General features: G+C 42.0%; 1 protein-coding gene across 3 annotated transcripts in view; it reads left to right on the forward strand.

Moving 5' to 3' along the window:
- RBBP8 (RB binding protein 8, endonuclease) overlaps positions 1-26,936 on the forward strand; it is a 382,091-nt gene that overhangs the window by 158,651 nt on the left and 196,504 nt on the right. For all 3 annotated transcript variants that reach the window (XM_069220014.1, XM_069220013.1, XM_069220015.1), the window contains exon 3: positions 14,870-14,912. In XM_069220014.1, coding sequence (XP_069076115.1) covers positions 14,870-14,912 — 43 coding nt within the window. The remainder of the gene's footprint in view (positions 1-14,869; positions 14,913-26,936) is intronic.

The raw sequence follows: 26,936 nt of genomic DNA on the forward strand, positions 1-26,936 counted from the left end.
GCCACTGGTGCATCTTAATTGGGTCCTTACCTTCCTCATGTGCACTGAATTCCAATCAATGCATAGCTGACCATTACGTCTTCTTATTGTGAAAACTATGTTATTTGGCTTGTCAGGTAAGGGAACTCCAAACACTCTTGGTGCAGCTGCCTTACACCACCTTTTTCCCATATAAAGTAGTATTGAGAACCGAGGAGGTCTTTTAGTCTAAAGTTGTGACTGCTTTTCACGTTGGGCAATGAGTTACTCTCCCAAAGTTCTTTGATTCTCCTCACTCATCAAAACATGAGGAGAGACTTAATTGACTGGTCCTCAAAAGAGCCTTGTGCTTTTACGTCAATTGCCCCAAAGACCTTTTGGAAACTGATCAGCTCTTTGTGAAGGTGTCTGGGGCAAAGAAAGGGAAGTTGGTGAAGGTGAGTAGCACTCCTTTTTAGGATCTGCTCCACACTGCCAAGATGCAAACGCCAGAAATACTTGGGCCTAGTCCACCAGGGCTAAGGCTGCTATCACCGATATCACCGTGTTGGCATGCAGAGTGTCTGCTTTTGATATCTGTCAGGGCGTGAGGTGGGCATCAGTGCGTATGTTCAAGAAGCAGTATTGCCTTGACTTCCAAGTCCAATGGGAAGGTATTTTTGCTCCTTCGGTCCTGCAGTACTTTCTAGCCTGAGCCATTCATCACACCCGCCAGCTTGGCCGGTATTGCTGGGCTATCTATCTCAAAGGTGAGGAATCTGGCATTTGAAGTATTCCTCAGAAGAACAAGTTACTTGCCTTTGGTAATGCTCTTTCTGGTGGATACTCTATATATCCTCAGATACTTCACTTCCCTTGCACCTCCCATTTCAGTGGAATTCTCTCTTAATTAATCTATAAAAAAAAAGTTCTAATTTCTGAATCTACACCCTTACACCTCTGATTATTGTTTGGCTCTGCATCCAAGAACTCTGACAGTGTCAAGAAAGAAAATTACATCAGTGCTCAGGGGTGGCGCTTACCGGCACCTCTGCTCTATCACTTTCGGGGTGGAACAGCACCAATGCAGAGCCACTCAGGACCACTCTTTTTAAATCTGCCGGATCCAGTCTGTGCGCCTCGAGATATTCTAAAGTTGAGGAATCTGCGGTTAGATAGAGTATTCACAAGAAAGATTGTCACTGAAGGCAAGTAATTTGTTTGTCAGAAGCACAAAAAAGCCACCCAAGGGTGAAAAACACATTGCAGAAATTTTGGTTTGTGTCCCACTGACATCACTTCCTGTTCAACCCAGTTGTTTTGGGTAGAATTATGTGTGGTTGGAGTAAACATGTACTGCTCTCAGCAAAAAGAAAAAGAATATTGCTGGCAGAGCTCAAAGACCAAAAATTATGCTTTCTGTCAGTGCTGTTTCTGATACCAATGGTATTTCCTACTGCATTAATTCCATCAGCAGATGCAACAGTACAGAAAAGCAACACCACCAGATAAAATACTTTGCTGGGTGAATCTCTGAAAAGTGAAAATGTACCACAGACAGTGTACCTAATTAATAAAAGCTGTCAAAATCAACTATGCAGAGATGTATATCAAGATCCATTAAATCATGCTTTTATTAGTGAACTTGCGTAGAGTTCTTCCTTTTTTTACTGACTTGATTATATTCTCTGAATTGTTAGCGCGTACGACCTTAATAAGTAAACTTACAAGGGGGACGCGAATTGGTCGATGAACCTTTTGACTAGTTTAAGATTTTCTCGCCATAGTTCCAATACATGAACAAATAATACATTTTCAATAATCGACAATCATTAGTAATCAATAATCAATGGAGTCAGTAACTGTCACGCACCATGGCCTTTCAGCCATGAATAACCACACCTTTTTTAAAGTTTAGTGCTTTTATTTCCCTTATATTAATAATGCTAAAGTCATGTAGATTAATCTCAATATCAAATGAAACACATATAAGAACAACACTGATTAACCAAAGCGGCAGAAGAAACACAATCTAATGAAAGCTTGAATCACAACACATTCTAAGACAATGGTACAAATCAAAAGCAGAGTCAGCTGCAACAAGGATATGGCATACATAGAATTCAGCAAGATAATTTGTCAAAATGTTAGTCCTTGTAACTCGTCAGTCGTCATGTGAATACCCGCCTCTAACTCGCATTGGCATATTGGGCTTCATGCAAAACAATTTAGAACACAAATTTAGAAAACATCTAGGTATGGAAACTATCAAAACAGTGCAGTTTGTACCTAGAAAGAAAAGGCATATAAATACAATTCAGTCACATTGTCATATCTATCTGTCTATCCATGGTATGGGTCAGCAAGCAGAATCCGTCTTTGTCCTCAGGTCATCAATTGATCAGCAAAACATCAGGCTCTCAGTCAGTGAGTATGAGCCCAATGACAGAATCTCTCGAGTCTCTTCTTTTCTTAAATCGCATCTCATAACTGGGTAAGATCTGGCTAAAAATTCTGATAATTCTCCTCTGTCGCATTGTTATATCAGTCACCTAAACTCTCCCCTAATTCCCTATTGGTCAATTAATCGTACGTTTATACACTACCAATAATATTTTTATATCAAATCTATGAATTCTAATATTTAGCTCTTTACATGAAGTTGATTGGTCCACTTTACGATGTCCTCATCATCCAGCTCGTCAGGTAACAAATTTGCATCTTTATCTCCAGTCAGTGTCTTCATTGTTCGCGTCCTGGGAAAGTACATCTCACACACATTACACACACATTACACACAAGTCGATACATTACTAGGGACATCATCTCCTGTCTGTCGGTACCCACAGAAAACATCTGTTAAGCACTTTTAATAAGACAATGGACTTTTCACAGTTTAATTCACTCCATCAGCATTTTATTAACCGCTAAGAAATAGAGCTTCTGCATGAGGCCTGGCAAAACTAGGCCAAGGCACTTGCTAAGTTAAGGCCTACAATTAATAAGCTAACGCATATTTCATAACCCTAAAAATGACATATTACTATTTTAATCTAATATATTTTCAATATTTCATCAGTATTAATCAGTAATTAGTACATTTCGTGAATACTGGTGGCCATTCTTCAAGGTCACATTTTCAAACGTGTGCATTATTTTCTACATAATTTCATTTTCTACAAAATTCATTATTCAAATTACATAAACACTCATTAATAATTTCAAATTAAGACACCTGCTTCAGCAGAAGCTAGAGGAAAATGTCCAAGAAAGTGTTTATTGTTGTGGTACTGGTGACTTGTTGAGGGGAAAGGGGGTAGATTTCCTGTTTTTAGAAGGTGGCATTTCTGAATTTGTCTATTGTTTCTAAATGAACATGCAATGGTTCTTGACAGGAGTTGCCACCTTTGGCTGTCAGGTGCTTTTTGCTCTGAACGTAGTTACTTTTCCTGCTATTGTGGATGCAGCAGGCTGGCGCTATCAGTCTTAGGCCTATACTTTTTTCATAACTTATATCGCTTTCTCATTTTTTTTTAGTTCTCATTTACAAGACAGCACAAGCTGGATGATGGCAAACAGACCTGTTGTCAGCTTACAGTGGGTTTGGAGCCTATCTGTTGCTTACCATTAGTTGATTTGTTTTTGTCACTCTCATTTTCTTGATTTTTATTCATCGGCTTGTGGTGGCTCAACTTTCCCTTTTTGTTTGTCCCTCTTCGGGAGTATGAATGCACTCCACAAGGGTATGTGTTTTCCAGCTGTCTCGATTGTGTACTTCTCTTCGCCCTCCTCTGTGCTCCATTTTGCTTTCTACCACCATATGCATCTTTCAGCCTCCTCTATGTTGTGTTTGCCCTCGTATGCCTCTCCCCGCTGTTATTGTGTTCTTTCCTGTGTGCTTCCCCAGCCACCCCATATTTGTCTGTGTAGTCCCTGTGATTCTCTTCCCCCACTTTCCACATTCCTCTCTCTTGCCAATGTTACTTCCCTCCCGCCCTCTATATTGCTTTCCCCACCCTCTGTATTGCCCCCACACTCCCCCTCTGTGACTCTTCAGAGCTGCAAGCTGCTTCAATCCCTCGATTGCTTTCTTCCCCACCCATGCCATCTTTGTTGCTTCCCACACACAATATATATATTTTTCTGCTTCTTTTTAAGAATGTATTTTCTTTGTACTGTTCCAACTCTGATTGGTGAATAAAATGGAAAATAAACAAGCACCCGCATGATTTTTGTTGGTGTGCGCTCCTTCAGAATGACAAATGGTCGGGTCGTATTTTTTTCTTCTTCAAGATCTGTTGGCTTACCAGTGCTTGTTTTGTTTTCGGAGACGGAGTTCTTCACAGAATCACTTTTATCGTCAGTCTTTCAAAAATAAAAAAATTTTGGTAATAGGGGCAACCTCACCCAGTGCAGTAGTTGTGATATGGCTTTTCACCATCACTAAGTAATATGCTGTCTAACTTAATGGATTCAAAGCACCCAATGGCTGGACAAAATATTTACTTTTTGCCTCCAAATGTTTGTGTAGATGTCCCAGAGCATTTTTCTTATTAGACCTGTTCCTATCAGCGGCATTTTACAGTAAAGTGTATTTTTAAATACTCGTTTGAAGAGACAGTACATCCAAATTCCACGGCATGCTTTTTAATGCCTATGTATGTTTTTAGGTCGAGCATATCAGCGCCCAAGCGCTGCTTTTCTGACCTGTTGGTATGTATCTGGGCTTTTAACCATGCCTACCGCACACCCTTCACTATCACTCGTTCGTGAGCTTGTTAGGGGTGAGCGCAAAGCGCTCCATCCTGTGTTGTAATGTCTCTTTGGGCTTCAAACCACGCCCATGGTACGTCATTCTCTTTGATTGGCTCATGGGCTTGACTTTTAAAATCTGCTTGCTTTCATTAGTGAAAGGCATGCATAAGTCATGCCTTTTCCAGTGTTTAGCCCTTTTCGAGCGCAGCGACCAAGTACTGAAAACATACAAGGCTCCATGTTTTCCGTCCGGTTTCTGGACTACTTTTTCTTTTTTTTTTTCGCAGCACGATCTCACTGGGCAGAAGTCGAGAGCTTTGCATGACATTGACCCTGTTGCTTAGTTAATTGCATTTTTGACGGTTACATGGAAAATTGCACTTTTGCCGATAGGTTTCACTACGAGTGAACTTTTATTTCCCTTTGTGTGTCTGCTTATTGGCCGTCAGCTCGCTTATGTGAAACATTTACTTTTCAGTTTATATGGCAAGAAAAGTCCAGTTAGTTATGTGAAACTGTTTTATTTTCATTTTCAATTTATGTGGCAAGAAACGTCCGGTTAGGAGTTTACAATGCTAATTGCTCTAGCTCAAGCAAACGCGAAGCCCGTTGCATTGCCAATGCTTGTTTAAAATATATGGGCCTAGGCAAGCATAAAATTAGATCAGGCGTGTGACTGGAGGAGCAGTGTTTTTGTATATTTTTGTGTAGCTCGGTGGCACAACCTCTTAGTAGGGAAAATATAATGAGTGATATGGAGGAGCAGTGTTTTTGTCCTTTTTTGTGCTGCTCGGTGGCAGAACTTATTAATAGGGAAAAGGTAATTAGTGATTTTCTTGGCATTTTTAGGCTTTGCCTTCTCACCTGAACGATGGCTTCTGAATGCGATCAGCCTACTTCTACATACCGTGCACGGAATGCCCGGATAGAGAAATGCAGGAACTTGAATTCGCATGATGAAAGCAGTCAGGACATTCTACAAAAGGATGCTCGCAGGATGTAGTTGCATAAGCTTGTGCTATCCCATGGGGTGAACCTATAATGCAGGTGTAATGCATTCGTTTTCAGCTACTCAGCTTACAATAGTTTACTTATTTCCAGCCTTTATGTCACTAAAACAGTTCGATCAATATCTTTAAAGCGGAAGTGCAGGTAACAATGTGCACCTTTTACAGAAATTGCTCTTGCTGGCCTGGGCTCAATCTTCCCAGCTGGCAACACTTCTTGACCAAGTCTCCTTTCCATACATTTTGGTTTAAACCTGACCCGTCAAGTATGCAAATCAGGGCTCTGCATCCTTCCGCAGGTGTAGTGCCGCTAATAAAAGCAGTGCCTCAGCTGATTTGCATAACCAGATTGATATTCTGCCATCACTTTGACTCTGGCCGACCTACTGCACAGAGGGTGAAGGAAGAATCAGAAAACGTCTAGAATAATAATACATTTTGCTGTGTACTACATGCCAGGATTTTGCACTACCCTAATATCCTCAAACCTCCGTTCCCCTCAGAATGCTTGCCTGTGCTGCAGGTTTTAGATCTAGAACATTTCAACATGCTTTTGCTGTCATGCTGTTGTTCCCTTCCCCCCCCCCCCCAAAAAAAACCAGTATGTAGTTATTGTTAGGACAATGTTCCCATAGGAAAAGCATTTTTTAACTTGCCTATATCTTCATCGATGTTTGGCAAATCTTCACAAAATGTACCAAAAAAAGTGTGCCAGTGATTATTGTTGCGCATGGAAAGTTTCTGCGTGATCTGTCAAGCGAGAGCTGAGAAAAAAGGGGCTAAAAAAAGTGCGTTTCCCATGTTAATTCCCATAGAAGTTTTGAACATGACTACAGCTCGAACCGCTGGATGGAATTACACCAAATTTGCTACAATGCTGGATTTTGTTACTCAGATCGTGCTTTTTGTCTTTTGGTGTTTGTCACGACATTGAAAGAAATCCAGATTTATATATCTAGGGCGGTGGATCTTTCGTAACGACTAGCGCTTATTGCAGCGAATACTTTTGCCAATGCAAATGCCCTGATTGGCTGACCGCAACATGAGCAGAGAGTTGCGGCCGCCATTTTAGTTGATCGGAACATTCCCTGGAGTTCAATTGAAATGGCTGAAAGTTACACAAGGGGTCTGGTTGAATGTAGCCGGACCCAATTTCTGTAATATAAGGGTCTTTGAGGGACCTCAGATGCGTAGAATGTCGAGAAAAAGGGTTTTTTTCCCCAAGAGCAATATTTGCAAAGTCGTTGTGACTGTCAGCACTTACCGTTGCAATTAATTTGCGAATAACGCCATAAATATTAAAAAAACATTCACAGGCTCATTCAGACACTAATTAATTCACTCATAGATGCAGTCAGAGACTCCGGCACCCACTCAGAGTCTGACGCCCACTCAGACACTCATGCACCCACTCTGACCCACTCACGCACCCATTCAGAGACCCACTCATGAACCCACTCAGACACTCATGCACCCACTGACAGACCCACTGGGGTACTCATGCACACACTCAGAGACTTATGTATACAGGTTTGGGTGGTTTGGCTGTGCCCAGCGGGGGTTGGTTGCAGGGCCTGGCCTGCAAGAAAATGGTGACCACATCTAAGTGGCATAGGGGACACACTGATGCACAGCGGTGTCTCCAAGATACTGACGCAAACTAATTCCATTAATCCAGAAAATATTTAAAAGAGAAACATTTTATTCTTGGTGATAAATCATAGTGTTAATCTTTTTTCATATGTGATCACCAAAGACTTGTCATTGTTACTGTAATTTCCATAATATAATTTCCAAAATGAAGTTTTAAAAAAATTTAACAGACCCAGCATTTCGGAAAGTTATCCTTTACCAGGGGGTTGCTTGTCTTTTTGTTAGAAGTTCATCACTGCTGAGTAGGCGTGGCCCACGTGGAATACAATATGTCCAGGAGTATGGAACTCCCATTTCCTTTGTGTGATGCAAAAAGACAAATAACCCCACTGGCGACCCTTAACATTTCGAAGAGATGTAGCACTGCACCAGGGATTGCAGAGGGCCTGGAGCGTATCAGTAAAAACCTTTTCGAAGCGGTTGGCACTTGTCTGCCTGTTATGACCATAGTTACCTAGACTTTAGATTGGCTACTCCATTGAATAATTACTGTTTAAGTGATGTCTACTTTTCAATGTGTTGAACACCAAAGAATCTACTCGAGCGGCAGGTCTCCATCTGATCACAGCTGGACTTTCGGGATGCCGGCTTGGAATATTACCGGAGCAAGAATGTTGTTTAAACTCGCATACTTTCTCACTCATCCACCCATACTTTATCTCACTGACTTAAACACCAACTCCAGAGATCACTCACTAACCTAATTGTCACTCGTACTTTAACTGTCCATGTTCTGTAGGAGGTGATATCTCTTTTGTGGAGAATGGAAGATTGCATTGTTGCTTTCCGAGAGAGAGGGCAGCTTGCCTTTTTACTGCTGTACAATCCTGGTTCTGTGAGGAAGTCAATCTTGCACTGCTGCTGCCAAATTTAGGCTACTGCTGTGATGGAAAAGACTTGGCTGATGCTACCATATCTGTACCTGTCCTCTGAAATTGGGATGATTGCACTATTTCTGAGCCAAGTGTACTTGCTCTATAAAAGTGGTGTTCCCCATGCTGTTGCCCCATCTTATAAAAATACAAAGGTTATTTTAACTGTGCTTGCCTACCATGCCATGCGAGTCAAGAGCTTTCATTGGCACCAGGGCAAAAACTAGTTGCAGGTCCCTGACCCAGCGATCCAGGTTTCAGGCAGTTTCTCTGCTCGACCAAACTGTGTGACTCCGGGCAATTACTTTTCTTCCCCCGCTTCCTTTTCTATGATCATCACATTTTAGAGCACTTTGAAATAATTTAGTTCAGGATGTGCACTCCACGTAAAACATTCTCTTTAATGGTTTAATAGACAATAATGTTGCTTTATCTATAACAACAATAAAGGTCATCTATAGGTGCCACAAAACAGCTGACTTCCGTGGGGGTCACAAATAAAATTGTCAACATGGCAGAAGAGTGAAAGAATGAGATACCCATCCAGGATTGTGACTGAACAATTTCTAATTAGGAACCCTGCTTTCAATCGTGGCTTCCTAACTTGACCAAACAATGTGACCCATGGTGATTACTGTACCTCCTTTTCCATGCTCATAATATCTAAAAGAACACATTCAAATAATTTAGTTCAAGATTCACGCTGTACAACAATAACTCTTGTGTATGGTTTAATAAACTGTAATGTTACTCCATCTATAAAATGAAAGGCATATATATGAGATATAAGACAACTGACTAGCCTCTTGAATCATCATTAAACTGTCATGGACGAAAGGGTGTGGCTCGCGAATTCTAATAAAGGCTACCTGGTGAAATGATACAAGGTGCTAAAGTAAATCTAAAATAAATGTTTTATATGTAAAAGTTTGAACCTCATCTGTTAATAAAGAGCCAGTCAGCGATACTTTCAGCAGGCCTTGAGTTCCAGGATGAGCTAAGAGCCAATCTCCTCAGCATCGAAGTTTCTGCAAAACCAAACATGATGCAGCACCGACAAGGCAAAGAATTATGGGACCCAGCCGTTACTGCCTTATTAGCGCTGTCCTACTGGCACTGGTAACAAAGCGGGGGATGCTTTGGTGTAGGACTCTTGGTTTGCGGTCTCTTGGCCTATGCAACTCCCCCACCCTGCCTTCCCACACCCATTCGGCTGCGACTGTGGCTAGGCAGCATGGACATGCCTTATTTATAACACAAGCTGAGATTGCAGTGACTTGTCTAGTGAAATATGCAGCACTTGCGGACAGCCTCACCAGTAGCATGCTCAAGGCCTCTTAAATGATTGGGGACTGAGGAAATGTGCCCCTTTGCTCCCCACCCTCTCCCTTCTGAAGCTGCTGAACATGCACTGGGAGCCAAGGACTGTTTCACAATATTTGATGTGAGATACCTATATCTCACCCCAATAGGCAATATTCAAGAGGCAGTATTCAAATGCTTAAATGTGTTTTTAGAAAAGAGAAGTAGGGTTCATTGCTCAGCCCTTATGTTTTTATTCTTGTGGTAGGAAGACACCAGTAAACAACATGTTTATCTTACCTACTTACACTTCTGTGTTTACATTTGGATTTATGCTTGAGACAACATTTTTATTAATGGAGTAGTCAACTTTGTAAAATCTTAAAGGAGCCGACGAGACATCTGTGTACAGTTTTTAAAACACAGCTAAGAAGTGGCCAGTGCTGGTTTTCTAGCCAACAGCTCTTTGTAAGCTGGGCTCCGGAGTTCATGAAGAAACAGTTAAAATAAAACTACGAGCCTCACAATGCAACATGACAGAGGTTGAAAAAAAAAAAAATTATAGGATCCTGTGTCGCAACGCCAAACACAGCGCTGTGAAATGCAAACTAAAATCTAGTTACTGGCGCTCTTCTCTTTTGTTTTTTTTGTTTTTTTGTTTTGTTTTTGTTTTCTTGTTTGTTTTTTAAATAGACAGCCATGCATTAAACTGCCCAGTGAGTGAGGGGACAGAAATGCATTTCAGATGCAATTGCGAACAACTGACAGTGAATGGGATCATACACAAGGCTTGTGTATAAAATTCAGGCGGGCCCAAAACTAAGACCGAAGTTAAAGGGCCATGAGGCCTGCTGCTGTTAGAGTATCCTGGCAAGGAGCTCTCTGGAGCCTCAAACCTACATGCAAATGCAATGGAGGAGAAACAAAGGCCCATCGCTTATTACTTCACACGTTCTTAAGAGAGGCATGGTTTTGACTTTTTTCAGTCCCTGTATATAAAAGATATGCAGGCACTGTAAGAATGTTAAATGTGTTAGTCTGTCCCAGTATTTACACAAATAACAATTTAAAATACCACAAGCTACTTATCCCAATGCATGGTGTCACGGCGCTTTACATCATATTATATAGATGATAAATTATATTTGTGTAAATAAGTGTACAGAATATATGTTGCATAAGACAGTGAGGGTTACAAGGTGTAGGGTGTGCATGTACTCTATAGCTAGAGTGACTAGATTTTGAAAAGCAAAACCTGGGGCAGGTCAGAAATAAAAGACGGACCAAGGCCTTTAGTCCTACTTCTATATCTGGCCTGTCCCGTTTTTTGGTGTAGCCTTTTAAATGTGTGTGTGTGTGTATATATGTATGTTATATATGTGTATGGTAGGCTTGTAAATTGTGTACACACACACACACTTACAAGGCTATGTTCACATAACCTTAACAATGGCAGGACTTTCCACCCTGCGCCCCCACTGCCCCTCCTGCCCTCCCTCTGTTTCTGCTGGGAGCAAGCTGCGACCTCCTCCTGTGATGCCTGGCAGAAACAGATAAATTATGTCATACTTAAGAAATTGTATGAAATGACAGCCTATCTATACATTGTGCTTCGCCAGATGACCTGTGCTTTGTTCCAAAACCGGGACATGTATGTAAAATTAACAAAAGTATCGGGACAATCGTCTGAAAACCGGGACTATCCTCGTAAATCTGGGTTGTTTGATCACCAACATAATTGCTCACTGTGCTATATTAGAAGAGTTACAATTTTACTGCAAGTAACCAAAGGATCTCTGTGTTAAAAGCAGGCTAATTACATAAAATCATCTGCATGTTACATGATGTGCGTTGCAGGAGGCATAGTAACCGTCTATGCCACTTTGATTCAAAACTGTGACTAGAAAAAACGGCGATGGCTCCAGCAAATGCGTTAACCCCAGAGTTCTCTTACAATTCGCATTATTCCCTAAGATTTTACAGGGCACTGAAAGATCTCTGCAGCAGGTGCCTGAGCATATAAATGCAGACTTTGCAACCAATTAAGTAGAATAGATTTACTGCCAAGTTTTTCCTTGTTGCCAATTTCTTTATGGCAGCGTTTTAAAAAATGAATATACAAGTTGAGGCACAGATTTTGTGTCCAGGTTGCATCACCTTTTTGGCACAACCCCAGCACAAAATCTCATTTGTTAAATGTTTATCGCGCTTAAAAGTACTTCTGATAGACCTGCTGAACGTGTGAGGTCTTAAGATCTGATGTCAATTTCTGTGAGGGAGGACAAATGTTGTGATGCCACTTCCTGTGATGCGGCATGATGTCAGGTTCTTTTTTTAGGACTTGTGCCTTGATTATAGTTACACACAAACAGAGATAGACAACAAACGGTTTTGACGTTGTGTTTAAACACAAGCTAAGCGTGCTCCTCTATTGATAAGCAACTGTCTTTCCTCCTCCCTAGTTCAGCCATCATAGGATAACGTTACCGTAACCCAGAAGTTGGCCTTTTGAGCAATGCCATTTTATTTGGTTGCCAATGTTGCAATCCCAGATGCTTAGCTGAACAGGGTACCTGTTCATACAGGAGCTGCATTGTGCTCCTTTCCTTTGGGCGTGGAGCAGGATTAAAGCACACTATCTGGGCTCCTGTTGCAGATGCCTGGTTGACTTGATGAATGGGAAGGACTTTAATTCGGTTCTCAGATCTGCATGACGGAGCACAGTGTTTTGCAGGTGTTGAGCTCCTCTGAGATGAGAGACACCTTCTCAGTGTTCTTAAGAATTTCCTTTTGATGTAACCTCCGTGCCAGTATTCTCTCGTAGTCTGAATTTGTTGCCATCCTGGAATGGTACGTGACCGGTGTTCATCAAATCCTTGGCACCATCAGTAGTGTCATGGGGGCAAGGGATGTTTGGAGGGTCTCAAAAAGAATGGCAGGCCTCTTTTTTTTTTACTTTAGGAGTCTTGGTGCAGACTAACATCAGGCTTGATGATCTCTGGCGGTGCATTGGCCTTGTTTTTAAAGCCGAGTGTGCTGTATTTAGATTTCATTCAAACACAGAATGCAGCGAGAAAGAGCTGAGTGTTACGTTTTTTTGTGTAGAAAATAAAACCACACAAGACTCCTTCAAGCAATTTGTATGACAGCTGCACCGGAAATTACTTCATCTCTTACTACAGTGGGTACCTCTGCCACGTTTGGACCAGCATGGTGCTAGTAGCAGTGTGCTGCTTGGTGACCCAAACGCAAGGCATGTGGGAGTTCAGGGGGTTAAAATATAGGGGAAACCACAAGTATTTTCCGCACTACTCCACACAGCCAGGAGGAGTGTTAACCATGATTTGCAGATCACTAGACTTTAAGATGCACGAGGTGATAAGATACGGGGATGCTAGATATCTGATTGTTTCAGGTTTCATTGTTAGGAATTGCACAATCCCGATAAATACATTTAAATGCCCTCAACATTGAGACACTTGAATTCTGCACTGATGTTCTGAATGGCTGTGAGAAATTCAACGAAACATGCGCTACTGGGAGCCCAAGCCATAATGGATAGTTAATCAAGGCACAGTGCAACATCTCTTTCTTAATCTGTCAAGAAAGAGGCACATTTGGTGGATCTGTACGCCATTCTAGGCTTCTGTAGATAGCTGCATCCGAAAGAGAGTCATTACTTGTCTTACTGTTACTTCTACACCGTCTCATGTTGGTTTGACATTTTTCTTGCCACCAGAATAGTTGATAGTCTACAAACCGAAGATTTTACCTTCAGCTGGGTCAGACCGTTCCCTTTCTCAGCAGACATGACCCAGACATGGAATCCGTGCAGAAAGCCGAACAGTAAATTTGCGTGATGTCATTAAAATGCATTGAAGCAATATTGCAGTATAGGAGCATCGATTTAACAGGCATGTAGGTTTGACTGGTGACAGAGATTTAGGAAACATTAAGGTAAATGTTTTGGAGTGGGGTGCGGTGGTAGGGTGCAGGGATCTCAATTGAACTAGGGCCCTTAGCATATTACAGAGGGATCTATAATGTCTAGGGCAGTTTGCACGATATGGAGACTGTACAGTAATACTTCAACTAAACGTATTTGTCCAAATTATACAGTGATTACAAAGGTGATCATAAAGAACCCTGGACAAAAACGCCAGCTGGATCACACAATTATTGTGATGATCTCTCACATTTGAATGGTAATTTTAGCCAAACGCTATACTGGTATGGTCACTACATGTCATGAGTCAACTCATCAAAATAATTTGGATGGCATTTTAGGTAAGGTGTATTTCTAAGAGATAGACGGATGGGCTTGCAGTTACTAATTTCGAAATATATCGAGCCCCTGTGGAGAAACTCATACACTTTTTTCACCCCCATTAAATATTGGTGGTTTCCTCCCTTTTCCACCGTTGAAAGACACTCATTCACATGGCTAATTTGAGTGGCATCCATAATGGTAAACTACCTGAAAGGTCTATGTGAATACCAGCAAATTTAAGGGTTCACGAGTGTCTATTGTTTTTTGGCAGGTAGGCTCACGCAAGCATGCCTACAGGCCCACTCCTAACTTAAAATTTGCTATTGAAGAAATTCAAAAATGGAGAAAAAAAATTAATTTAGCAATTATGCTGCTCCTAAATCCTCGAAATGACTAATTGAATTATTTGCTCACTAATGTTGAAATTAGGCATACCCCTTTTCTGAGAATCTGCCACAAGGCATGTTGCACCAAATAAATATTGGTTAAAAATATCCCTTTGCTTGTGAACAGTTGATAATAAGTAAAACGTCAGTTTTCCATAACGTAAGGTATTTATAACATGTGAACTGATTTTATAAACATTTTAACCAGTGTATAACTTCACTGAGAGCAGTATTGTAAAATACATTAGTCTGAATAGCTGCTTGTATGTATGGATATTTTTTTTAATGGTTATTGTATGTTTTCAGTTGCATCTTCACTGTTATGTCCACTTTAGAGGGATGCTCTGTCCTTTCCAAATTCATAGAAGCATGCAGAACTTCAGTTAAGTGTTCATGGGTATCACCAAGTCTTGCATTGGATTGCAGCATCTTGGTGGCGGAGCCAAAGTCGACATGGCACATTACTTATACAATACCGAATGGGGCTCAATATGCTTGTATTTTCAGGAGATGCAAAATCTAAATTCAGTTTTATGTGCCACTGGCGATATTCCGGGTTCAGTGACAGTGTCCAAGGGTAGGAATGCTCCGTGATGTGGCTTTTAACATTGGGACTTGAGAATGCCCTTTAGAATGCTCATAATTTTTTTCATTACGTTTTTGTAGCTTTACAGATGAAAGTTTCAAAACTGAAGAAGGACAGATGTTTGTAAGTATCAATTTACATTATATTTTACAGTTCGTTTTTTTACATAGATATGGGATACATTTTAGGTAAAGTGTGTCTGGTCAGACAGAAACTAAATTCAGAACTACATCTATTATCAATTAATTATTTGTATTTATTTGCAATTATAAGATACTAACAACAAAAGAGGTATGCAGTTTGCTCACCATCTATGTCCTTTCACGTTCCACAAGTTGCTTTTCACTGGAAAAATCCATCCTTGTCACAGTTTCTATGTAAAGGGGATCACTCATGAGGCCTGTGAGAAAATGTTACATTTTGGTGAAAAAATGTACATAACCGAGCCCTGTGTTTCACCTGCTTCCTCTAGCTCAGTGGTTCGTAACCTGTGGTCTGAGGACCCCTGGGGAAATGAAGAATAATTGAAAATGTGAAAACTTTTTCTATCTCTGATTTCAATATTTGAGCATTTGTTTGGTGTATACTTGTTTCTTTTGTATTTTTCTGTATTGCTTTGAAGCTCAAATCATAGATGAAGGAGGCTGGCCTGGCTTATAGTGAGTACCTTTTGGTACTTACACCTTGTGCCAGGTCCAGTTATCCCTTATTAGTAGATTAGAGGTGTTCTGGCAGCTCAGGCTGATAGAGGTAGCTATAGCAGAGCAGCTTCGGCTGAACTAGGAGACATGCAAAGCTCCTACTATACCACTTATATCACTTAGCACTATATCATAAGAAAACACAATACTCAGAGTTACTAAAAATAAAGGTACTTTATTTTAGTGACAATATACCAAAAGTATCTTGGAGGATATACTCCCTTAGGAGGTAAATAATATACACCAAATATATGCACACAAACCAAAATCAGGTAAGTAACAGTTATAAAAGTAGTGCAAACAATGTAGAATCACAATAGAATGCAATAGGGAGAAATAGGCCTGGGGCAACACAAACCATATACTCCAAAAGTGGAATGCGAACCACGAATGGACCCCAGGCCTAGTGTAGTGTGTAGAGGTTCGCTGGGAGTGTAAGAAAACACTAAGGGTGTCCAAGATACCCCACCCAAAGACCCTGAAAAGTTGGAGTAAAGTGACCCTACTAACCCAGAAAGGCAGTAAAGTCGAGATAGGGGATTCTGCAAGGACAACAACTGACTGCAAAACACTGAAGATGGATTCCAGGACCTGAGGACCTGTAAAAGAAGGGGACCAAGTCCAAGAGTCACACAAGTGTCCGGGGGGGGGGGGGGCAGGAACCCACTAAACCCTGGATGAAGGTGCAAAAGGGCTGCCTCTGGGTGGAAGAAGCCGAAGATTCTGCAACAACGGAAGGTGCCAGGAACTTCTCCAGTGGGCAGAAGATGTCCCACAGCGTGCTGGAGGATGCAGAGTTTTTTCCACGCAGAAAGACCACAAACAAGCCTTGCTAGCTGCAAGAGTCGCGTTTGAGGATTTTGGGTGCTGCTAGGGCCCAGGAAGGACCAGGAGGTTGCCCCTTGGAGGTGGGGACAGAGGGGGCGCTCAGCAACACGGAGAGCCCATGCAGAAGCAGGCAGCACCCGCAGAAGCACCTGAACAGGCACTTAGAAGTTCTGAGGACAGCGGTCGACTCAGAGTCACAAAGGAGGGTCCCACGATGTCTGAGTCCAACTCAGCGAGTTGGGCAATGCATGACGGAGTGCTGGGGACCTGGGCTAGGCTGTGCACAAAGGAAGTCCTACAAAAGTGCACAGAAGTCCGAGCAGCTGCAGTTCACGCAGTACACAGGACTACTGTCTGGTGTGGGGAGGCAAGGAGTTACCTCCACCAAATTTGGACAGAAGGGCCACTGGACTTTCAAGGACACGTGGACCCAGCTCCTGTGTTCCAGGGACCACGCTTGTCAGGATGAGAGGGGACCCAGAGGACCGGTGATGCAGAAGTTTGGTGCCTGCGTTGGCAGGGGGAAGATTCCGTCGACCCATGGGAGATTTCTTCTTGGCTTCCAGTGCAGGGTGAAGGCAGACAGCCCTCAGAGCATGCACCACCAGGAAACAGTCGAGAAAGCCGGCAGGATGAGGCGCTGCAATGTTGCTGGTAGTCTTCTTGCTACTTTGTTGCGGTTATACAGGCGTCCTGGAGCAGTCAGTGGTCGATCCTTGGCAGAAGTCGAAGAGGGAAGTGCAGAGGAACTCTGGTGAGCTCTTGAATTCGTTATCTGGTGAGATGCCCTCAGGAGAGACCCTAAATAGCCCACAGAGGAGGATTGGCTACAGAGAAAAGGTAAGCACCTATCAGGACGGGTCTCTGACGTCACCTGCTGGCACTGGCCGCTCAGAGCTGTCAATTGTGCCCTCACACCTCTGCATCCAAGATGGCAGAGGTCTGGGACACACTGGAGGAGCTGTGGGCACCTCCCCTTGGAGGTGCTGGTCAGGGGAGTGGTCACTCCCCTTTCCTTTGTCCAGTTTCGCGCCAGAGCTTATGCAGAGAGGGCACCATCTGTGCCCTTCAAAGCATTTCCAGAGGCCAGGAGAGGCTACTCTTCCCAGGCCCTTCACACCTATTTCCAAAGGGAGAGGATGTAACACCCTCTCTCAGAGGAAATCCTTTGTTCTGCCTTCTGGGACCAGGCTGCCCAGGCCCCAGGGGGGCAGAAACCTGTCTGAGGGTTTGGCAGCAGCAGTAGCTGCAGTGGAGACCCCGGAAAGTTAGTTTGGCAGTACCTGGGCTCTATGCTGGAGACCCGGGGGTGCATGGGATTGTCCCTCCAATACCAGAATGGTATTGGGATGACAATTCCATGATCCTAGACATGTTACATGGCCATGTTTGGAGTTACCATTGTGACGCTACATATAGGTATTGACCTATATGTAGGGCACGCATGTAATGGTGTCCCCGCACTCTCAAAGTCCAGGGAATTCGTCTTGAACAATGTGGCGGCACCTTGGCTAGTGCCTGGGTTCCCACACACTAAATAACTTTGCACCTAACCTTCACTAAGTGAGGGTTAGACATATAGGTGACTTATAAGTTACTTAAGTGCAGTGTAAAATGGCTGTGAAATAACGTGGACATTATTTCACTCAGGCTGCAGTGGCAGTCCTGTGTAAGAATTGTCTCCCTATGGGTGGCAAAAGAAATGCTGCAGCCCATAGGGATCTCCTGGAACCCCAATACCCTGGGTACTTAGGTACCATATACAAGGGAATTATAAGGGTGTTCCAGTGTGCCAATCAGAATTGCTAAAAAGTCACTAACCTGCAGTGACAATTTTAAAAGCAGAGAGAGCATAAACACTGAGGTTCTGGTTAGCAGAGCCTCAGTGATACAGTTAGGAACCACACAGTGAACACACACAGGCCACAAACTTATGAGCACTGGGGTCCTGGCTAGCAGGATCCCAGTGACACATATCAAACATACTGACAACATAGGGTTTTCACTATGAGCACTGGGCCCTGGCTAGTAGGATCCCAGTGAGACAGTAAAAACACCCTGACATATACCCACAAACAGGCCAAAAGTGGGGGTAACAAGGCTAGAAAGAGGCTACCTTCCTACAATAGATATTGCTTAGCTTCCAATCATGTCTCAGTAGGGGTTTCCAGTAATGTTTCAGTTGGGGTCCACAGAAGTCAAAAGGTTAAAAACTAATACTCTAGCTTTTAAAGGGGGTGTGAGAGTAGAGTTCTTCTGTGGAGACTGGAAGTAGGTCTACTCCAAGCCCGGTTCCTATAACCCTAAATACATTCTTGTATATACTTTGGCATCTGTCTTGAAATTTATGTAATTATTTAACTAACGTTTGTATTTCAGCATTCCTACAAATAACACCAATGTTATAGCTACCAAAATAACATTTGGTATATTTGTTCTGGTTTTGTACACTTATCTACACATTTGTGCTCCTGTTCCCCAGTTACAAAAAATACAAATTTATTTTAAGAGTTCATAATCCTCAACCATCCTTCATGCCGCTGGTGGACTTTAAAAGTGGTGGGGCGTTAAGACTTGGGACCTGATTTAGAGTTTGACAGAGGGGGTTACCATATTACGATTCCATTATTTCCAGTGGAAATTTTAATCCAGCAGATGGAATATCCATCATGTTTGTGGCTGAGTTATGTGTCCACCAAACTCTAAATCCAGACCATAATTCTGAATTTGTACCCACCAGAGTGCATAGCAAGTCTATACGATTGTCCCATTAAGGTTTCAGGCAGGTTCTCCCTCTGAAAAATGTTTTGAAAAATTGACTAAAATGGTGCGTTTTACAGCACAATTCTATGAGTTGACCAAAAAGCAATAGTTTTTAAAGCCATTTCAAAAGATTTTGAATAGGTGAGAGTTTTCAAAGTACTAGTATTAGATTACCATTCGCTTGGAAGGTAATCATGGAGTGTTACATGACACCATCTATTACATTTTTGACAGCACAAGTATCGGAACCAGAAAAATATGCGCCATTGTGGTGATAGTTCGGATTCACTGCGAAATGCTTTTCAATCCAGGAAATAATTTTAACACAGCAAGGGGTTTGGAAGATGGAAGGGAGGAGGAGGTTCAACATGCTAAAGTTTGAAGATGGAAGGTGTTAGCGCGTCAGACCTTAATAAATATGCTTACAAGGAGACACAAATAGGTCGATGAACCTTTTGACTCGCAATTAAGAAGTTCTTACCATAGTTCCGGTACATAATCTATAATCAAATCAATACACAATTATCAGCAATCATTAGTAATCAAATTCAATAATCAATGGGGTCAGTAATTGTCATGCACCATGACCTTTCAGTCATGAATAACCACACCTTTAGTAAAGTTTAGAATGTTTATTTCCCTATATTAACAATGCTAAGGTCATGTAGATTAATCTCAATATCAAATGAAACTCATACAAAAATAACACTGGTTGTCCAAAGTGGCGTAAGAAACGCAGTGTAATCAAAGCTTGAACTACAACACATTCTAAAGTTAAAGTAAAAATCAATAGCAGAGTCAATTGCATCAACGAGATGTAATAGATGTAGTTAAGCAGAGAAATCACAATTTATCGCATTATACCTATCCTCTCTATGGATCAGCAAAGCAGAATCAGTCTTCGTCCTCAGGACATCAGTCAATCAGCAAGGCATCAGGCTCTCAGTCAGGGAATATGACCCCAATGTCAAAATGAATGCGTCTCTCCTAAAATCTGAAGTCTCTATTCTCTCCAAATCTCTCAAAGTCTGAATCTCTCCCTCTCCTAAAGTTCTTCTTGTCTCTTCCTTCTGTCGTGTTGTTATATCAAAGTCACGTATACTATCCCCTAATTCCTTATTGGTCAGATAGTCATATCTTCACACTCTGTCCAATAACATTACTATACCAAATCTATAAATTCTAATATTTCTCCGTTCTCATATTGTTGATTGGTTCATCTTGCGATGTTCTCATCATCCGGCTTGTCAGGTAACAATATTGTTGCAGCTTCCATTCTAGTCTGTATCTTCATTGTTCTTGTACTGGGAAAGTCAGTCTTACACACATTACACATAAAATGTTGCATTAGCAAGAACATCATCTCCTATCAGTCGGTTCTCATGAAAAGCTTCCATTAAGCACTTTTAAACAATACAATAGACATTTCAAAGTTTTAATTCACTTGGCCAGCATTTTTACTGAACGCTAAGAAATACAGCTTTTACATGGGGCCTGGCAAAATAGGACAAGACAATCGCTAAGTTAAGGCCTAAAATTAATAAAGCTAAACCATAACCCTTAATATGACATATTACTACATTATTCTAACACATATTCAACATTTTCTAAGTATTAATTATGAATTAGTACACTTTGTTAACATTGGTGGCCATTCTCGGAGGTCACATTTTCAAATGCGTGCATTATTTTTCTAATTTATTTCATTTCCTACATAAACTGATTATTCAAAATACATAAACATTTAATTAATAATTTCTTATTGAAACACCTGCGCTAGCAATGGTGATGAGAAATGGGACAGGAGGGATAGCTGCAAGCCCTGGATTTTGACATACGGAGTCCAGGCAACTCCCTTCTGAAATGCATAGGCATGTATAGGTGCTGCACAGTCAGAATAGGTGCGAGTCTAGGAAAGGCTTTAGTCTAAAAGAATCCCTGAGCTCGCTATATGTATTAAAAACAACTCAGGCTTTCACAGATAGTTCTACCTTACAATCTCGGTAAAGCAATACAGTCTATTAATTGGATGTGGCCAACTGTTCCATATTTCAGTAACTTTGCAGCATTCCAAAGCCCCGTAAATTCTAAGCATCCACTATTTAGAGTATTCAAGGCATTCCAAGAAACACATACTGGGTTGCAAGCCCTACACTGTTAAATTTCTTCTCCACGTTTCAATTACTGTCAGCTTTCATCCGGTTTAGGGAAGTAACTCTTCTGCTCCTGTGAAAGGCTACGGGAAGAGCATGGAGCTACATTTTCACGGAGTGCACAGGTTCACACTGCTGACTGCGAGAGGCAGGTCATAGTGGAATGCCAGCTGTCCTGACAGACACTAGCTAACACAACGGGGCCTGCACCATTCCCAGCACTGGGAAGCTTAACTGAGCCCACAACATTGCGGCGAGGGTTGAAGATAGGTCACAGCCAGAACTTTTAATTAGAAAGAAGATGATCAGGTCAGATACACTCTGCATGTTTCAGTGCTCGATGAACAATTGGCAGTGTATTCGTTTGCAGCATGTGACTGGCGTCGGATATGACGCCAGTCACGTGCGCACTGATTTACCTCTTTGCCTTTCTTCTCCCCGTGGGAGGACTATTCGGACTTAAAAAGTGACGCTTAACCAGAAACGTACCCTCTGACACCCTCACTTGAGCAGCACAGGGCTTAAACTTAATCCACCAACACTGTGTTCAATCAACGAGGCATGCCTTTCATCACAGAGGGGTGTGGCTCTATAGTGTGTAAGCCTACAGAGAGCCAGGTGTAGAAGAATGCACGCGATGTTAGACTTGTGGCACATGCGCTCTAGTGCATGTGCCAGTTAAACTTGCCTGACTTTGCCTGATAAACTTATACACAAAGGTAAATGGACCAGTGCTGTACTGCCCCATAAAAATAATAATATAAACAAAGCAGAAGATAGGAACTATGGCCTAGCCGGATACCCTAGCCCTCGTTTAAAAAAAAAAAAAAATGCCTCTGCTACGTGCTGTTAAGATATCTGATCAGTTGTTCACTTGTACTCCCCATTAATATAAAATCCATAAATAGATTTAATATGTTTATGTTCTTATTCTCACTTACTTCGTTTAATAGCGAGATATCTATAATTTTATTTCAGACTGATTATCAAAAGATAGAATAACAGTATGTTTTAACATATTTTTTGTTTTGTTACATAACGTTATACAGGTCTTATTTTTATATAACACAGTTTCACACAATTGTCCAGATCACGACTGCCTAATCTGCTTGTGCCCTGTGTGCCATAATAACTAATGCAGAGGGAGTTCCAGACCATTTAGTAATGACCCACATCTTATGCATTTTGTCTCGACATGGAGTAATATCTACTGGTCATTTTTCGTGTAATTTACGCCTTGTCAGTGTGATAGAAATTCATTAATTGAAATCTACCATTTCGTGACGTTTTTGCAGCATTGCTAAGTATGTATTCCTAATCTTCTTCACTAGTGGGCTCATTCATGTCTTCTGCCTATCGTTCTCTTAAAGTGTCCAGCGTACTTTTGCCTTTACTACTAGTGCCCAATACTTGAGCATCGCCACCTTGCACCTGACATTGTTGGTGCATGTTATTTTAAGTACCTGGTGCTTTGATGGCTCAATTTGTCCTGCCTTTCATTAACCAGTGACGGATCCATGTTGTAACAAGTAGACAGTATTATGCTATCAAATGCCCGATCTTGAGCAGTGCTCTGCCTATATAATTCCCCTATGCCTGTGGTGACTGTCTTTGCTCCTGTACTGCCTCTCTAGTATTGGAGGGCTTGTAAGCATGTGGGGATCAACACGGGTATGTAGGCTGCTGTTGTATGGATCCTTTGTAGGTATCATGCTCACAAATGTCTAAACACTTTTAGAAGACTGTGCTTTTCGCCGTCCCCTCCCTTGAGATTCAGAAGATATGGTTAGGTCTATTCAGGTCATGTGGGGGCATTAGGTCTTAACATTATACTCTCTGTTAGACGTTATTCTTCATTTAATTCCTGATATGTATTTAAAAAGGGGACCAAGTAAATTCCTGGGAGTAATGCATACATCCACCCACATTTAAGCAAGACTTCGAATGACTCCCAAAGGATGAAATAAGTAATTTGAAAAATGTATTCCTTATTCTGTGTTGATTTCTGAAAGGCTTCTAAATGCCAAATTCTGATTACTCTGGCATCCATACAGCATACCTTTAGCTTGCACGTCCATCTCCTAAATTGAGCCTTTAATCCAGATCTAAAACCGTAGCAGATTCGTTTTACCCCCATGCATCTTCTGATGTGTACTGGAAATGGATATTTCTTGTGTATGTATTTAATAGGTTTCAGATGCCTGGCTATGTAAACCTTCAGGATGCTTTTCAAAGTGTGCTTTTTAGTTCTCTAACCGAAAGCAATACACTGCAGAGAATGAAATAAAATCTCATATAAATTCTAGCATTTACAGTAAGCTGTCATGTGCAGTAAAGCTGAAGAATCTTCATCCTGTCTCTCTGGGAGTGTAAAATTAGAGTAAACATTTGGATGTATGAAGAACTAATTGTTCACTTTGTAACCGAATGAGGGTAGATCAAAATACGAACTAAACAGATCCCCTGTTAGGCATAGAAGCCATAGACCACATTTAACACTGAAACAAAGATCACCACTAAGTGTAGCATAGTCTCAGATCTTCACGCATGACTGTTGTTATCTCTCTGGCTGTCTGTCCAATCTCGTTTGTAGTTGACCGGAGCACCTTTTGGGTTCCAAAATAGGTATCTCGTTTTCTTAAGATGTGTTTTCTTGAGCAGAACATCGAGTGGCCTTGCTTAAACCAGCCGAAGTGAAGGCTGATAGCAGTTTCGACCTACTTTACTATGCAGGGGCAGATTTGAAAAGAGGAAAAGGGAGACTCTGACCAGAAGATTAAAACATTTAAAAAGTGGAAAAATATACTTGTGGGAGGATGAGACGGTAAAAGTGGTGGAGATAGTTGTAACCGGAAGGAGACCTGCCATCGAGGACCACGGAGAGGAAGAAGCCAGGAGAACCACGAGAGCCGAGAGACGGAGAATCTAGTGAGAAGGAAGCCACCAACGAGAACCTGAGGAAGCTGGAGGCCGGAGAGCCGCTGTACGAGGCGCCGAAGAGCTCCAGGGAGACGCCGGGGAACCACGGAGGAAGCCGCCACATCCCAGGAGGGGCATGGCATTCTCAGGTACGATCGTACCTCAAGCTTTATTTTCTACCAGAATGGTTACTGGGCGGGAGGAAGTCTGGTGTGCCGAAGGGAGGACAGGGGGGAGGTGCTGTAAGGAAGCAGAGGTACTTTGAGCCAATAGAAAACGATTAACACACGGACAACTAGTTTAACGAACCATCCAGCTATAAAAATTTATTAAGAAAGAGAGAGAGAATATTCACGGGTAGGTGAACCCACTGTAGAGATAAATACCCATCCACAACCCTGCACTCCTACCCTCCCACTGCCCCTACTAACCACCTAAAACCCCCTGAAACCAACATCTACACTTACCTGTTGTCCCGTTCTTTCTGTTTTGGGGAAAACCGGTCCATCTTCACGGGAGCGAAGACCAGAGCCTATTCCACCATCAGACGGACAAGGTTCAGATCTCCACCCGAACACCTAGAGGAAGTAAAAACATCACATCACATCACACTGGTGAACTCACTAGGAATCAAACAAGAAAACCCAGGAAAGAGATAAGAAAGAACCGGAAACACAACTCATAATAAAGAAATTACAAAACCAAAACCGGTGCCTATAGCGTTATTCCAGTATCCATCCAATAGAGATCTAGAACCCATTAAAGTGGTGTCAGAAGTGGGATATTGGAATAGGCACCAAGGACGGATAGAGACAATGGAAGGCACTCCCACCATAGCTGATATGATGCTACAATTGGCTAAAGGACAGAGGCACCTTCAGATCGTGTGGGAAGAACAACAGAAAGAAGCCAAGGTTGAAACAGAAGCCCTTCAAAGTGCCCTAAAAAGCCAGGCCACTATCATGGCCAACAATCAGTTGGTACATGAGAACGCTCTAAAATCGTTGACAGACACCATTGCGGCCACCCGAGTACATCCAAATGTACCAAGCTCAGTGTTACAACGGTACCAGGAAGGCGAAGACCTGGACGCCTTTTTTTACAAACTTTGAGCGAGTCGCCACTTCAGCCACCTGGCCTCAAGATCGGTGGGCTCAGTATATTGCCCCTTTATTAACGGGAACCCTCCAAGCAGCTTATCAAGCCTTGAACCTGGGAGGTACCACACCCTACCAAGACCCTCCCACTACCCCTACTAACCACCTAAAACCCCCTGAAACCAACATCTACACTTACCTGTTGTCCCGTTCTTTCTGTTTTGGGGAAAACCGGTCCATCTCCACGGGAGCGAAGACCTAAGCCTATTCCACCAACGGATGGACAAGGTTCAGATCTCCACCCGAACGCCTAGAGGAAGTAAAAACATCACATCACACTGGTGAACTCACTAGGAATCAAACAAGAAAACCCAGGAAAGAGATAAGAAAGAACCGGAAACACAACTCATAATAAAGAAATTACCAAACCAAACCCGGTGCCTATAGCGTTATTCCAATATCCATCCAATATAGATCTAGAACCCATTCCAATAGTCAAGGGAGAAAATTATCAAAATGATTGTTTGAGGAAAAAATGGGCAGGCGTGGCACCAAGTTGGTTTTAGAAAGTTTGTAAATTCCATTAATCAGGAAAATTCAAAGGAAACATTTCAATCGAATGGGTTAAAGACGTCTCAGTTGTTTTTCCTGAAGGATCACAGACTGCTAGATGGCAATGATCGTTATACACTGTTAATAATTTGCCTGATAGTAATTGATATTCCATTTGAACCAAAGAATGATGTGCAGTTCTTCATGCCATGACAGCAAAAATACCAGTACGACGTATGGAAGCTGTAGTTGCTATTTCTCTCTTTATTCAAATGTGCTAAAACACTTTATTCATTTTATCCTCAGTTGGTTACCCTACATAATAGCACCAGCAGTATCAGTGAAGTGTGGTGAAATGCTTTATCTGCTTTCAGGACTGGAAACTGCTAGTCTGTAAATGTAGGTAGTAGCCTACGTATGGTGCTGTAGCTCATAGTAAGATGTGTCTGTAATATATAAAAATGTGGCATTCTGTACATTCAGAATATTGTGCCTTTATAGTGAACAGTTTGCCTTAACACTGCTTATACTGTGTATGTGGCACTGCCTTTTCAAAGAATGGGCCCAGCTGTAAATATAATTGATAGTTTATAACGTCACCTGAGGAAATTCTAATGCGTTTCTAAAAATTATTTTTCACCTAGTTTAAAGAGTATAAATCAATTGTGGAAATAGATATTTTACAACGTTAGTGGAACATTTAGTATGAGAAAGTGCACTAACTAGGAGAAAAGTAGTGTAGAGCCAGTTTGCCCTAGCCCTACTCCAGTAAACATCCTTCCCTGGCTGTTATTGACATTCCCCCTGGACGACAATGGCTTGGCCTCAGGGTACAGGAAGTCGGGGGGGTATTGTTAACAAGTGATCAGTTAGCAGAAGTTCACCATCTGGGAGGACAACAGAAACAGTTGGCAGTACAAAGGGCAACTTTAACAGTTCATTCTTGCCCTTGGAGATGCCAAATGAGGCTAGCAGGAAATATTTTATTAATTCCCAGGGCCCCCGGATTTCTGGCCCCAACTCCAGCAGGGAGGGGGACAACAGTTTTGGACATTTCAGAGGGAAATCACCTCAACTGTATAAGGGATCTACAAGAGAAGGGCAACAAGCTACTTCAGGTGCAGGTTGGCAGGA

This window comes from Pleurodeles waltl, chromosome 2_2, assembly GCF_031143425.1.
Source record: "Pleurodeles waltl isolate 20211129_DDA chromosome 2_2, aPleWal1.hap1.20221129, whole genome shotgun sequence".
Lineage (NCBI taxonomy): Eukaryota > Metazoa > Chordata > Amphibia > Caudata > Salamandridae > Pleurodeles > Pleurodeles waltl.